Source organism: Lates calcarifer, linkage group LG5 (assembly GCF_001640805.2).
Source record: "Lates calcarifer isolate ASB-BC8 linkage group LG5, TLL_Latcal_v3, whole genome shotgun sequence".
In the NCBI taxonomy this organism is placed as follows: domain Eukaryota; kingdom Metazoa; phylum Chordata; class Actinopteri; family Centropomidae; genus Lates; species Lates calcarifer.
Window position 1 is genome coordinate 23,755,389 of NC_066837.1, and position 14,135 is coordinate 23,769,523.

The following is a 14,135-nucleotide window of genomic DNA, read 5'->3' on the forward strand; positions in this document are numbered from 1 at the left end:
TCTGCCTTGTCTCTTATGAGTTTTTATGGTTGATTTGAAGGAATCTTGTTGCAAAACAAAAAGAAACCCAGTGTGTTCCTGAAAGATGCTCTTTATTTAAACATATATGTACAGGTATCAGCTTATTTTCTGCATATTTGATCAATATTCAACATTAGGACCTTCATAAATTTACTACTACTACAGAACGCTAAGTTATCAGAAGGAAGGTAAAGTGACAAAGAGCAACACTTTGCTTGACATGAGTCACTAAAGACCTAAATACACTCAAACATACACCATCTATTGTAGGCATTTACAAGAGTTGCATTCATTTCCTGGTGTTAATCATAAAAATGCAAGACTAAAATCAGAGGATGCAAGTTGTTTGTTGTCAGCAATATCTGCAATATCCATAATAACTATGAATGATGTCATACTACCACAGTCAATATTCTGGTAGCTGTTGGCTGAGATGATGTTAGTATGGCCAGGAATGTGTTGTTTTTGGGGAATGAGCAAGTGGACCATTTAAAAACAAAAAAGACACCCCACTATGTAATGAAATAATTTATGTATTGGCATATAGAGGAGTACACAAGAATGAAAGCTTTACTAGTGGAAACACTGCGAGAAGTGGGTCGTATAAGGCTTTTATACTGTGTAATGCAAAAGTCTGGGGACACATTTCAGTGCAGTTCTACAAAATTATCTTTAAATCATATTTTCATATGTCTTTTCATTTATGCTATTATATTCCTGTGGTTTAATCATGTGAGGAATACAAAGGAGCAGCTGTTGAGACTGTTCTGTTATTCTAAGTGATTTATTTAGTTTTGAATTCACTGATGCACCTGCACTTTGGGCACAATCTTTTAAGTGTCTCATGTTGACATTGCTTTGAAAAACTCAGTCTAATATGAGCCAACTTTGTGTAGCAGTGGTTGCACTAGTGCATTAGTTATTTAGTGCATCTGTTATTTTGTACGCCTTGTGTGACCACTAGAGACATTTTAAATCTTCCAGTTCCTTGTGTTCAGAGAATTATTCTGCTGCTCAAGCATGGAGTCAAAAATATTTCTCAGCTCCAGTACAAAAGCGTCAACCCCGGTTTACATTGTTCACCTAATCTGCAGCCATGTTGTTTGTCTGAGCCACGTGTTCCTCTCACTTGGTAGCTATGATAAAAATGAAGAGTTGTAGGTTTCCTGAAAGTGAAAGAGGTTCACTGGTTTGTGTTAAATGGCTGAAATGGAAGAATACTCATTATCAAACATGACTAGATGAAAACAGATTTTTTTTTTTCCTGTCAGACAGAGAAACCCAGCATTTATAGTTCACTGTGTGGACATTGTGCTTGTAGTGCTCTACCTACATCTACTGTGTATCAGGTATATCATGGATCATATCACCACCTTGAAAAGGAATGTTACATAATGAAATCTGTTTCACATACAGTTTATTTCTTTGATTTTTTTAAACATGTTTCTCTGTTCCTAAGTCTACTTTATCCATTAAATACCCCTTTACTTCACATACACAGCTGACAGGCAGTCTTCACTTGAGCAGCTTCTTGAGTATTGATTAGGGATCGACTGCCCCTTTTTGGTTGAATCTGTATTTAAATCAGAAACCTGACTCCTGAAGTCCAGGGGAGACTAACAGCTAACTGAGGTTCTCTGAGTCACAGGAAGTGATATATGGCATATCATGTGATGTGAGTGCTTGTTTCTGATGGGGATGGGTGGATGGGGTCGTAAAGAGGTCTCTGTCAGTTACATGATGGCACACTGGGTGGCTCCGCAGCAGTCCTTAATAATGGCCACTCCTGACTTGGTGATGGACGGTTTGTTGGGGGGTGGCTCCAGGATTTGTCTCTTGGGCTTTGGAGGATCTTGGAAAATGAAAGAGAAATGATCACACCATGGAAATAAATGCGCAATACTCCTGTCTCTTTCTGACTGTGTGCGTGGGTTATTTTTAACCTCTCACTCACTTTGTGCGACTTTGAGCTTCTTCTCCAGAGGCATTAGCTTCAGTCTGAGAAACTCAGCCATCTCCTTGTCCTCCTCTCGCTCCCTGAGATATGATACAGTCACATCTTAGCTGGAGATTCAGTTGCAAATTGTCAGCTGCTCACTTTGTAAAACATGAACACAATTAAATTATATTGTTTACTGTCTGGTATTTTTATCTATATTAATGTTTACATTATTATTTTTATTAACAATGTATTTGTAGAGTTGCAAGGTGGCAAATGGATTTTAAAAAAACCTGATGCTTAGCTCTGTCACATGAGTGTAATGATAATACACAAGAAGCACAAACTAGGGCTAAATCTGGCATAAATGTGACATTAAAGGTACTATTTGTAAGTTTTCTCTGCTGCTGACTTTTTGTTCGAAGTGGGTGGTGGTGATGGTCACTTGCCAAGAGCTTCAGCCATTGCTGCGTTTACAATACAAGGGGTTAGAATACACCCTCTGAGCAGAGCTACGTTTCAGGACAGACCAGATGCTATACTTACTTGCAATCAAAAGGGCTAGCTGGTTAGCATGCTAACTTCAGTTGAAGAAAAAAAAGTGATAGAACTAGAAGCAAAACAATGGTGCTGTTTTCTACTGCTGGAGACAGCTGTTGGTGATTAAAGGAAAGAAGTTTGATGCTGAACTCGCAACATTTTTTCTAGACTGGTAAGTAAACTGCTATTAATGCTAATTCTGGCTCTGCAGCAACAGCAAAACATAAAAGTAGCTCAGTTAACACAGCTTTCTATTGTGAGTCATAAAGAATAATTCTGATGGTCCCATTAAAAGTAACACATAACATTCTGATTGATCACTTGCAAAATGAACCTTTTCAAATGTACAGACGTTTGCTCTGCCAATGATTTAAAACCAGCCTGTTACATCATTTTATATCATGTCTGTCTGAATGTTATCTCCGTGTCACACTCTGTGGGTTATCTGTGGCAGCAGAGGAGGAGGAAGAAGAAAATGACAATGCACAGCCACGGTCATCACTCAGCCTCCCACACACACACACACACAGCAGGCAGAGTTCTGATGATGAAGTGACCCCGTCCCCTGCCTTCACTCATGCTCACATTTGCTCCACGCATTTACTCTAATGAGTCTCCTTCTCACTGTTTCTCAACCACCCTGTATCAAATGAAGAAACAGTAGATGCAGTTCATCCAACAAACAGACATTCAGCTCCTGGAGATGACATCCCAGATACTGACTGAGCCCACATGTGGGAGCGCTCTACCTTAATCTCTCCACCTCAGCATCATCCACCAGGAAATCCCTCTTCTGCACCAGTTTATGGATCTTCAGGATCAGCTCCTCTTCCCGCTGCCTATGCTTCTTGTTTTTTTCTTTCTCTGGGGGAAAGGAAGAACGAAAATGAAAGAAAGGCAAAGTCATAAGCAAATAAATAGTGGCCTGAGGGGAGGATGACAAGCAGGCAGAACTGAAGCATTAATATTTCACTTCCTCGTGTAACATAAAAATGCAGTTACTTGCAACTGACCTTAAAAAACTGACTTTACAGCAATCCTGGCTCTTCAACACTGAGTCACAGCACAAACCCTTAACAGACCCTTAATTCAACGCTCATGTATAATTTATAACAAATAAGGCTCTGACTTAATTATGCAAATGCAAAAGAGCTCTCTTTTTTGTTTCATCTGGAGAAGAAATTTGTATTCACAGTCAGAGATCCACAAACACAACATCCACTTTGCCTTGTCTCACTTCCCTAACCTTCACACTCCGAAGCACAGAAAAACAGACAATGAACAGACAATGTGCACGCACACACACACATACATATGGACACATGCGCAGACAGCTGCAGAGGCAGGTTGTTTGGCGCTGCTGGTATCTAGGCTATTTGGGAAAAGGGTTTGAAAAATGACTGCAAACATCAGCTCTTTTTCCCATCCGGAAATAAAGTGGAGCAGTGCGGCTACAGCGCGTATCCCCTCGGGGGCAGGACAATCTGAGGGGAGCGCGGCTGCGGTGCATGAAACCCAATGTCAGAGGAGTGGGAGAGAAGAGACAGCATGCAGGGTCTGTTTGTCACGTGACTCTCATTGTGCTGGTGTGAAGTAATGGGATGCCAGAACCCCCAACGACTGCATACATGAGGCCCCAGTGGCTGGTGGGAATGTCGACGAGGGGCAGTTTTTGTTTGACAATGTGCAGTGTGTGACCAATAATCCCAAATGGATAGGGGGTAGACAAAATGACAGGGACACTTAACAGAATAATACAATGCAATCAAAGATGAGCCACCACTGAGGAGACAGCGGTCACATCATTTTTTTCTTGTGCAAATTTTCATTTACAAAACTAATCTGTCACCCAACAAAACAAATGAATAAGGAAACAGTATTTGATAAGAACAGTAAAATGAAATGAAGAATCAGAATAATTAAAATTTAGCAGACTTTTCCTTTTTTCCCTTTTTTTGTTTTTTTTTTCCTGCTGAAGAGTACTGTGTAATATGGCCGAAAGATCCAGAGCAAGTGTGTAAGTTGCCCTTAAGGCTAAAACAGCATTTCCTTCCACTTACAAATTAAAAGTTGAATTCACTGGCAGTAAAATTCACCCTTACTTAGCTCAGAGGTTTTGCTTCTGCAGCCGTGGTAGCTTACAGTGACTGATGTCAGCAAATGTTAGCAAACTCTAGACATCTATTGTTTTTTAATTGATAATATGTGTTATGTCGTGTGATGGGTCAGCAGCGCATTCTTGCAGTATTTAAGATACAGAGACAGCACTAGGGCCGAAGGAATTAAACCAATATTTGATTCTGTGCTCTGCTACCACAAAAACCTTAAGGGAGTCAAAATGAGTGTTTACTGAGATTCATTTTGGACACCTTGCCTGGAAAGCTTTCCTCAGCTCATATCGCCTTGACAGTGATGATGCATGTGTGTTTGTGTGTGCTGGATGATCTCCCTCTCATAACTCCACCACATCCCTGAGACTTACGATCAGTCCTGCGTAGTTTAGCGTGATGACACCTCCTATAAATCACCATGACGCCTGCTGAGGTTACGGGACTCTGGCGAGCAACAAACACAAGCACTTTGTGCCAAAAACTCTATTTTTGGTCACATTCAGACAGGGAGTGTGGACACTTTTGCACAAGGAGAATCAATTTAGAGTGGTTTATTTCCTGAAAGGCTTGCAGCTGGTTTTCTTGATGTTGCTTGTTTGCGAGGCAGAATATACAGTATTATGTGTGTGGGTTTGGATGATACCTGGTACTGCGACAATCTGCCTCAGCTCCTGCTTTAAACTCATGATGTCTTTGCAGAGCTGAATGTCATCCATCCTGAAAAAATGAGAAAGAAAACAGTAAATCACTGGCTTCCATCAGATTAAAGAACAACAGATATTATTAACTGCTTTCCACTTCCACTTTGAATGTCTTTATCTGACAGAAATGATGTAGGACAGTTATATTTTATGATGAACCCTGGAAGGAAAGCAGACACAGCTGAGAAATGAGTTGGGAGGATGAAAATGATATCAAAAACTTTACCTGACAATAGGCACCATTTCTTAATATTTAATCTAGGTGATGTGAAATATTCTGCCTACTGCAGTTGCAAAGATTGATTTTTTAAAACTTGGAATATTATACTAATTATATAAAATGAAAAATGTAGCTAGTGCTGCAACTTATGGTTATTTCCATCTCTATTAGTATCATGAACATTGCTATCTTTCTATAGCATGACTCTGTGAATGGCAGTGTCAGTCAGTTGGTCACTTTGATCGAGACTGAGATGCAACACTTATTGGATGGACATTCATGGATACCAGACGATGTGTCTCCTGACTTGCACGATCCTTGATTTTCAAGTTTGAAGTTGTTGGTTTCCATTAAAACTTCAACAACTGTTGGATGGAGTGTCACGACATTTGGTACACACATTCATGTCCCCCTCAAGGAAAACTCTAATAACTTTGGTGTTCCCATGAGTTTTCATCTAGCGCCATCATCAGGTCAAAAGTTCATTTTGTCCAATACTCAGGTTTATAATCAAATACCTGCACAAGTAATGACATTTCCCCCAGCCTTAACTGTATTTTGTCCTAATTAGCCAACGTTAGCATGCTAACACGCTAGTAAAGATGATGAACATAGTACAGCACCTGCTAAACATGAGCATGTTAGCATTTTCATTGTAAGAGTGTTAGCATGCTTACATTGGCATTTAGTGCAAAGAATCAAAGCACACGGAGCCAGAGACACTGTCCTGTTTAGTTATTGATTCTGAATATTTTTGACAAATGATCGAATTAATAAAATGGTGTAAAAAATAAGAAACTATTAGAAACTGTGAAAAATGGTCATCATAATTTCCCAGATTTTATTTTATCCAAACAACAGTTCAAAACCAAATATATTCAATATACAGTGATATAAAATCAAATCCTCACATTTTGATCAGATTGCCTGTCTCATTATCGTGAATGCAATATCTCAGGAATACCTTGAGGGAATTTCTTTAAATTTAGCAGCAAACATTTATTTGATCTCAAGAATGAAGTGCTTAGAATTTGGTGGCCAAAGGTTAAAGGTCAAGGTCACACAGGGGCTTCACAAGACCTGTTTTTGGCCATAACTCCAGAATCAATACACTAATTATGACAAAATTTCACACAAATATCTACTGGGATAGAAAATTAAGTGATGATATTTTATATCCAAAAGGTCAAAGGTCACTTTCACTGTGACCTTATAAATTATTCAACACCATAACTCAGGAACAGAGGAGGACTGTGACCATACAGAATATCACTCTGGACAGACATGATTCTGGTCATAATTCTAGTTTGCTAAATAAATCACTAGATGATTAATCAGATATGACAATTGTTTTTAATTAATTTTCTATCATCTGAATTATTGATTAATTGTCTTGTTCTTGTCATGAAGACATCACAGCCTCAGCCCCACCATGTGTCACAAATCAAGACAGTGTGTGCAGATGGGAAACATGTAACATAAATCAATCCACGCTGCTCTCTGAGCCTCCTGCAGCCCTGACGTCTCACCCTCGGGGCCTCGACAATTTCCCCTCTTCCTCCCTAAATCCCCGCCTCTCTCTCTCTGCAGAGCAGTGACAGCTACCACAGATTTAATTCTCCCTGTGATAGATCAGGCCGATGACTCATCCACAGCCTCCTTCTTCCTCCTCCTCGTCCTCCTCCTCCTCCTCCCTCTGCATTTATCCCTGTTGCTCCAGTTTTGCACCTCCCTCCTCCTTCTTTCTCCCCCAAGACCCCTCCCTTCAGCTTCTTTTTCTCCCTTGTTTTGCCTTGTGTTTCACTCTCTCAGTGCTGTCTGTGGATTCCAGCAGCTTCTGCACTCTGACACTCCATCTGCTAGTTTGTGTGTGTGTGTATATGTGTGTGTTTATGTGTTGTCTTGAGTCACACAGAGCCTGACAACAGAGACGTAAGCAATAAGCAGCGTGGCGGCCTAATGAAGCTTTTCAAGTGGGTGTGTAAACTAACATTATCAACTGAGCGAGGCCTCTTAAGACGTGTCTCAGCTTTATCCGACACAACAACCGTCACACTGCAGATGTTATCAGTGTAATGACCCCAAAAATGCACTGTTCAGTTTAATATGTTACAATGGTGATACAACTTGAAACGGCCTCAACAGAGAAAAATAAACTGCCTGAGACGGTAGCTTGTATTTCCACATTCAATTTGTTTTCATAAAGGTGCAATATTGGACACTTCATAAGAATAATATTTTTCCTGCCTCACTAAGAGTGGACTTTGAGCAGCAGTGTAAACTTCACATTAAAATTAAATATAATTAAATATAAATCCTCATCACAGTATAGGTAATTCTATATCACAATATTAATACACTGTGAAATAGTGAAATTTCTAGAAATTAAACTGAACAGAAATGTGTAATATTTTCCTCCAAATTAAATAACTGAAAAAAAGTCTTTTGATTTATTGGTGCAAAAATCATCTTGCTCACTGATTTGAAAAATTCCCTGTAATATTTTAATACATCAAGAGACATTTCTATTGAATATAAATGGTATTGCAAAATTTCTGAGGCTTGATTTCTACAGTATATGTTGTCATTCCCTTTCAGCCTACATGTACTGTGATTACTCGATTAATTGATCAGTCTATCAACACATCAATTCATCATTTATGTTATATTTCAAGCAAAAATGTTGAACATTCAAATGGTGTCAGCTGCTTTTCCTGTAGCAAAAATTAGACAGCTATTACATTACCTCGGGCATTTTCTGTGACTCACCGATTAATGTACTTTATGTTATTAAACTCAGTATTTGTTTGATCAGTTTATCAACATCCATGTTGTCACACTGCCCAAAAAGGCGCAGACACAACATTCCTGTGATAAAAGCAGTGAGGGCTTAGACAGAGGAAATAATACAGAATCACAGACTGATCCATAATCCCTGAAGCTGTAGCTGATGAGGAGCCAATGAGTTCATCATGGTGACTCATTCGACTGCTATTGGCATGTCCAGCCCCATGAATAATCAATGGACAAATGGAGCGCTTCTCTCAGCATCGAACAGTCTGAACTTATATCACAAAGAAAACAACACCTGACGTCTTTGCAGTGCGTCATGACAGTGTCAGCTGTGCCATGGCAACAAGACCAGCCTCATCATCCACTGCAGGGACAGAAAAAGGAACTGTTGTGACACTGTATCGATTAAACCTTGGTCACATTCTGTTACAGTTGGTGTTACAAAAACATAGAAAACCGACACTCACATGAAGCGCAGCTCTGACTCTCGGCGCACCAGGACCTCTCGCAGGCGCTGGATACGAGCCATCTCCACCTCGATCTCCTCTGGAGACATGGTGCTCTCTGCCATGGATACATCTGAGTGACCTGAGAGGCAGACAGATGATAGACACACACACACAGTAAAAATTAATAAAGAGGACTAAATAATACAGGAGGGGAACAGACAGGGGTGAGCAGGAGAAACAAACATCTAGTGTCCTAGTAGTGAGGCTGTTTCTCCTCCACAAGGACAACTCTGCTTTACCTTTGTCTGTTACACAATTCTCTTCACCTTGGACGGTGCCTCAGAGTTTGAAGCTTATTAAGTGGTTTAAATTAGAGAGAATACTCACTACACATGGCCAAATTACAGATTACAGCAGCACAATGCCTGTATCTAATTTGAGGTTCATTCTTCTATGATTTCATGTGACAGTTGCATCCAAGAGTTCTTCAATTTTGATTTTTCATCCTTGAAAACTTTCTCATGGCATCAGCCTCTTGGTAAACACACTTGTCACATCATCTCCCTGTGACGTGTCACTTCACAGCAGCCAAGAACATGATATTTGGAAAGAAAGCAGCATGTGTAATTGAGAGAGGTGATTTGAAGTTTATAGTCACAGCAGTGCCTCGGGCACAAATGACTGCTTTCCACTGAAGGGCTTCAATCACTGGTGATGTGAAAATGTGAGTATGGCATGCACAAAATCAGTTTAAGAATATATTACAGGCACTCTGATTTTACAAAGAGGAAAGTTGTTTAAGTGTCTGCTGATGTGGAAAAGAGAAAAAAAAATACTAACATGGATCAATGACCAGCTCTAGCTTCTTGCTGATTGGCTTTTCCTTTCCCGAGCTGGAAATCAAACTTTCCATAGCTGCCAAGAGCATGCACAGACTCTGCAACCACTAAACACTTACTACACAGACCACTGATCAATGTGCTGACCACTAGTAATGCTGCAGCACCTGCAACAGACTGACCTTACCAACATCTCACAGCATACAAACAACAAATAGACAGTATTTCATTCATTTTGTGGAATTATCATGGACTCCTGGTGTCCTCCTCTTTAGCGTCATACTACACATCACTACCCAGCCTGTGACAATGCCCTCTGTGGCTTTATAAAGTTGATGATATCGTTGATGATATCGTAGTGACATCATCATGGTTATTTCAGTCAGGATAAGTAATATTTAATCATACTTCTATAAACAAAGTTAAAAATTTAAGTGAATAATCTCAAAAACCACAGTGGTTAGCGCTGTCGCCTCACAGCAAGAAGGTTCCAGGATCAAATCCAAAGCTTTTCTGTGTGGAGTTTGCATGTTCTCCTTGAGCCTGTGTGGGTTCTCTCCGGGTACTCTGACTTCCTCCCACAGTCCAAAGACATGCATGTTAGGTGTGTATGTGAGTGCAAATAGTTGTTTGTTTCAATATGTCAGCCCTGCAATAGACTAGCCATCTGTCCAGGGTGTACCAGCTGGGATTGGCCACAGCCCTCTATGACCCTCAAACAATAAGCAGTATAGATAATGGATGGATGGATAATCTCGAAAACACTTACACATACTGCAAGACAATGACATACCAGTAATCATGCATCAAACTTCACTTGGTTTCTCTGCAGACCTGAATCATTATCTTCCCTTTTTGTACAGAGCATGAATATTTCCCAGGGCCAGCAAATGCACCATAATGAGAGTGGCTGGAACCACTCAGATGTGGGGTTTTTTTTTTTTTTTTTTTGCATTTCTGCTTAATAAAATGTCTTCAAAGACAGGTTCACACGTCTTAAAGTCAATCTTTATTTATCCATATGGACACTCATTTGTCCATATGGTCATTAAAAAACTGTGTAATGAAATCTGTCCTCCTGTCCTGGGTGTAAAGCGATCCCTTCTTTACACAACCACACTGTAAGAGGATAAAATCCCCAGTCCACATGCTGATAGGTCTTCATACACCTGAGTAAACAAACTATTTGCAGCTTTAATTCTGAGCTGTCAGATGTGACGCACGACATTTCTGCATGGTATTTCCAGAGGAGTGGATCAGCTCTTCATCCTCCTGCAGCAACGCAAACTGCAGTCTGCGCTTGTGGTACTTTTGGTGGATGCTTGCTGAGGACAGAGCTGACTCACCACAGCAGACAGAAGTCTGCACAGAAGGGCCCGGTTTGTTTGTGCCTTGCTGATGTTGAATCATCACCCAAAAGTGTCTGCTGGTAACAGACACTGACGCCAAATCAGAGCTGGTCAAATGGAACCGCAGTACGATACCAACACACTCCCCCCCCTTTTCTTTCTCTTGTTTTTATTTGCCCACTCTCAGCCACGTGCTCACCATCAATAAGACCAAGCAGCATTAAGTCCCGAATGGAGCATTAAAAGTGGCAATGTGCCGGCTCAATAATGTCTTAACAGCCCCCCTCTCAACTGAGCAAGCAACTCACACATCACTCAGAAGGAGAGAGCGGCTTTGATACTTCCTAATTAAAAGCAGCTTGTTTACCAGGGGCAGGGGAAGGTTAACTCCAAAGTTTCATCAAGCAACATTGCTCCTCACATCACAACAGCAGATGTAAACCACACACCTAATTAATCAGCTCGAATCACCCCTGTTCCATTAAAAACAAACCTGGCTCATCAGTGTACTTCAGGATTATGATTTAATGAGGAATAAACAGCCTGGAGAGCCTGGATGGTGCGTGGTGCAACGGCCACAGGAGGCTCCACAACAGGGAAATGTCAGCATCTGTATGACATCCAATGCAGACGCCCCTGACACATCCTGCAGTCACACTGTATACACACAGTGCTGCTGATGCTACTGCCTCTGAACCACACCCCCCTCTCCAAAGGAAAAAAAAACAGATGCAGAGCACAAAATAGAAAGTGCAAGGTAAACACAGGGAGTATTTGTCTTTGTTTTAGAAATGAGAGCAGATAAAGTTGGGGGAGGGACATTCGCTCTGCTTTACTTCTGTCTTGTTTTCTATCTGTATGTGTGTGTGTGTTTGTGGGAGACAGAGAAAGAGAGCAATGACTGGATCTGTGACTAAAAATATCCACTGCCCCCCCCCCCGACTTAATCTGGAAGTTTCTTCACACCCTGCTCCCCTGTGACAAGTTATCCTCAGTAGAACCAGCCACTGCATATCTGAAATTATATCTGTTATCACTTTGTTGCTTCTGTCAACACATGCGTCACCCATCGCCCCTTTATCACCTGGGATTTGGTTTTCGGAGAAAAGAACAGAAACATCTCCCACAGTGGCTCCGCAGCTGATAATGTTTATTTTTGTTAAAACTGTGAGGCTGGAGTTTGTGGTAGCTACTTTGTCGCTGACAGGAGATCAAATGCAAATTTATCAGGTGAAAATGGAAAACATATTATGATTCCAGCTTCTCCTGAGTGAGAATTTGCTGCTTAAAAAAAACTTTGGTGTTTTTAACCATTGGTCAAGGAAAACAGGAAAGAAACAGGCAATTTAAAGACGTCACACTGAACTCTGGGATACTGAGATATTGTGGGTGTTTTGTTGTTGTTGTTTCTGTATTCTGAGGTTTATAGACCAATTAATCAGTAAATTAACCAAAATAATAATAGGACAAACTAATAGAAACGTGTAATTCAGGGGCTTTTTATCCTATAATGTTCATTTTGTAGCTGAAACTGTTCAGGTTTAAGTTGCTGGATTATGTCAATTAAAGCTTTTATTGTTGTGAAGAAACAGTTATTGTTGTGCTCAGTATGCAGTTATGAGTCATATCAGCACAATTTAAGTTGTTCTCAAAAATAAATACCTTAAATATGGAATATACTTTATGAACATGTGGAAAAACTGTCCCCTAAACTGCCCACAGTCTCTAAACACTCACTCTAGATGAATAATAGAGCAGAGGACCATGTTTGTTCTAAGCTGTTCATGCTCCTGCTTCATGTTTCTGCCTCAGCTCAGGCTGAATCAAATGACCACACACAAGTTTCAAAATGTGCTGGGCTTACTGTATTTGTGGTCTATTCCTTGGCTCATATTCATTCATAAACCGCGCATTACCCCTGATGTGCATGTCGGGGAATTAAAAGGCCTTTTAGCACCAAGGCACCGCTGACTGATACAGTAGCTCCAACCCAAACCTTTGTGAGTCACACATTAACCGTTTCAGCGCTCCCTGCTCGCTGGGTTCTCACTCACTGAAACATAAGCGGACAAAGCCGGAGACACTAGCCGTCTGTTGCTGAACACCAACACCGTATTTTGACGCTCACCTTTGTCCGTTGTCCATGCCGTTTCCGACACGGCGCCGTAGCTCCTGAGCGCGCGCTCGGTGTCCGAAATAGATTTCTTCAGTTCCATGTCGGTAGAGTGCCCGCGCGCGCCGATACCAAGAAAGCGAGGATGTCCTTCTGCTAATTCTCCGCGCTCCTCTGAGTGCGTCCTCCCAGATAGTCTAACTGAGTTTCACCCGGTGACAAGGCTCCAGCGACCCGAGACGTTGAGCATCTTTATTCAAGCTTTCAAGTCCCTCGACGTGTGGATGGAGAGAGAAGAGGATGTAGGGAGCATGCGCACTGCGGGCAGGGATGTGAGGACCTGGGAGACACCCACTGGCACTGATATGACGTTAAAAATAAAACAATAGCCACACAGTTGCACCTAAGTTTTCATTATCAGCCATGTCCAAGAATGTGTTTATAGTATATGTAAATATGAGCTCTGCGTGAAAATATTTAATGTGTTTACTATCAATAAAGAGACATGAGAGGAATCAGGGAGAATAGCTCTTTAAGTCTTCTATCTGTGAACAGTGCACCTCTGGTTGTTATTTGGTATGCTGACACAACCGCTAAAGGTTAAGTGGCAGGTGTTTCCACACAAGGTCTGGTTGCATAAGGTAAAATTAGACAAATGGAATCTGTTGGAGGAGCCTGTTACAAATTTAGAAACAACTTTATTTATAGGTTTCTAAAGCTTCGTTTTTTTTTTTGGAATTCTTAGAAGCAGGAATAGATAGTCTGAGTGAGAAAAGCAGATGCCACAGAGAGCGAAAACACAGGCTGCAGAGTTTAACTATGCAGCAGGCAGGCCTTTCAACGTGCATACTGTGCTCAGTATATTCCCACAGGAGACACAGACAGAGGTGCAGTTGCAAAACGATGAGTAATACATAGGACTGAGTAACATTTCTATCTGAACACATGCCAAAACATTCCCAAGATGCATCTCTGGTAGCAAAAAAAGCAGACATGGGATATTTAACGTAAGAAGAAAACAGTGGCTTTGTTGTAGTTATAGAATTCTTGGCGCAAGTGT

At 40.9% G+C, this 14,135-nt stretch overlaps 1 protein-coding gene across 1 annotated transcript; it reads right to left on the bottom strand.

Annotated features, from left to right (window-relative positions):
- Positions 1 to 75: 75 nt before the first annotated feature.
- On the bottom strand, positions 76 to 13,393 carry bmerb1 (bMERB domain containing 1). The gene is made up of 6 exons (XM_018664749.2): positions 13,091 to 13,393; positions 8,793 to 8,913; positions 5,255 to 5,328; positions 3,250 to 3,364; positions 1,976 to 2,058; positions 76 to 1,873 (listed from the first exon to the last, which is right to left on the bottom strand). Exons 1-6 carry the CDS (start codon positions 13,176 to 13,178, stop codon positions 1,755 to 1,757), a joined length of 600 nt encoding a protein of 199 aa, XP_018520265.1. The 5' UTR covers positions 13,179 to 13,393; the 3' UTR covers positions 76 to 1,754.
- Between the last annotated feature and the right edge of the window lie 742 nt (positions 13,394 to 14,135).

Bases quoted from the DNA above. Each gene is read 5' to 3' on its own strand.
- bmerb1 (XM_018664749.2), bottom strand. From the start codon at position 13,178: ATGGAACTGAAGAAATCTATTTCGGACACCGAGCGCGCGCTCAGGAGC. The intron at 5,329-8,792 runs GTGAGTGTCGGT...TCATTTTTTCAG, and splicing joins GAGTCAGAGCTGCGCTTCAT to GATGGATGACATTCAGCTCT. The intron at 3,365-5,254 runs GTATCATCCAAA...CCTTTCCCCCAG, and splicing joins GCAGATTGTCGCAGTACCAG to AGAAAGAAAAAAACAAGAAG.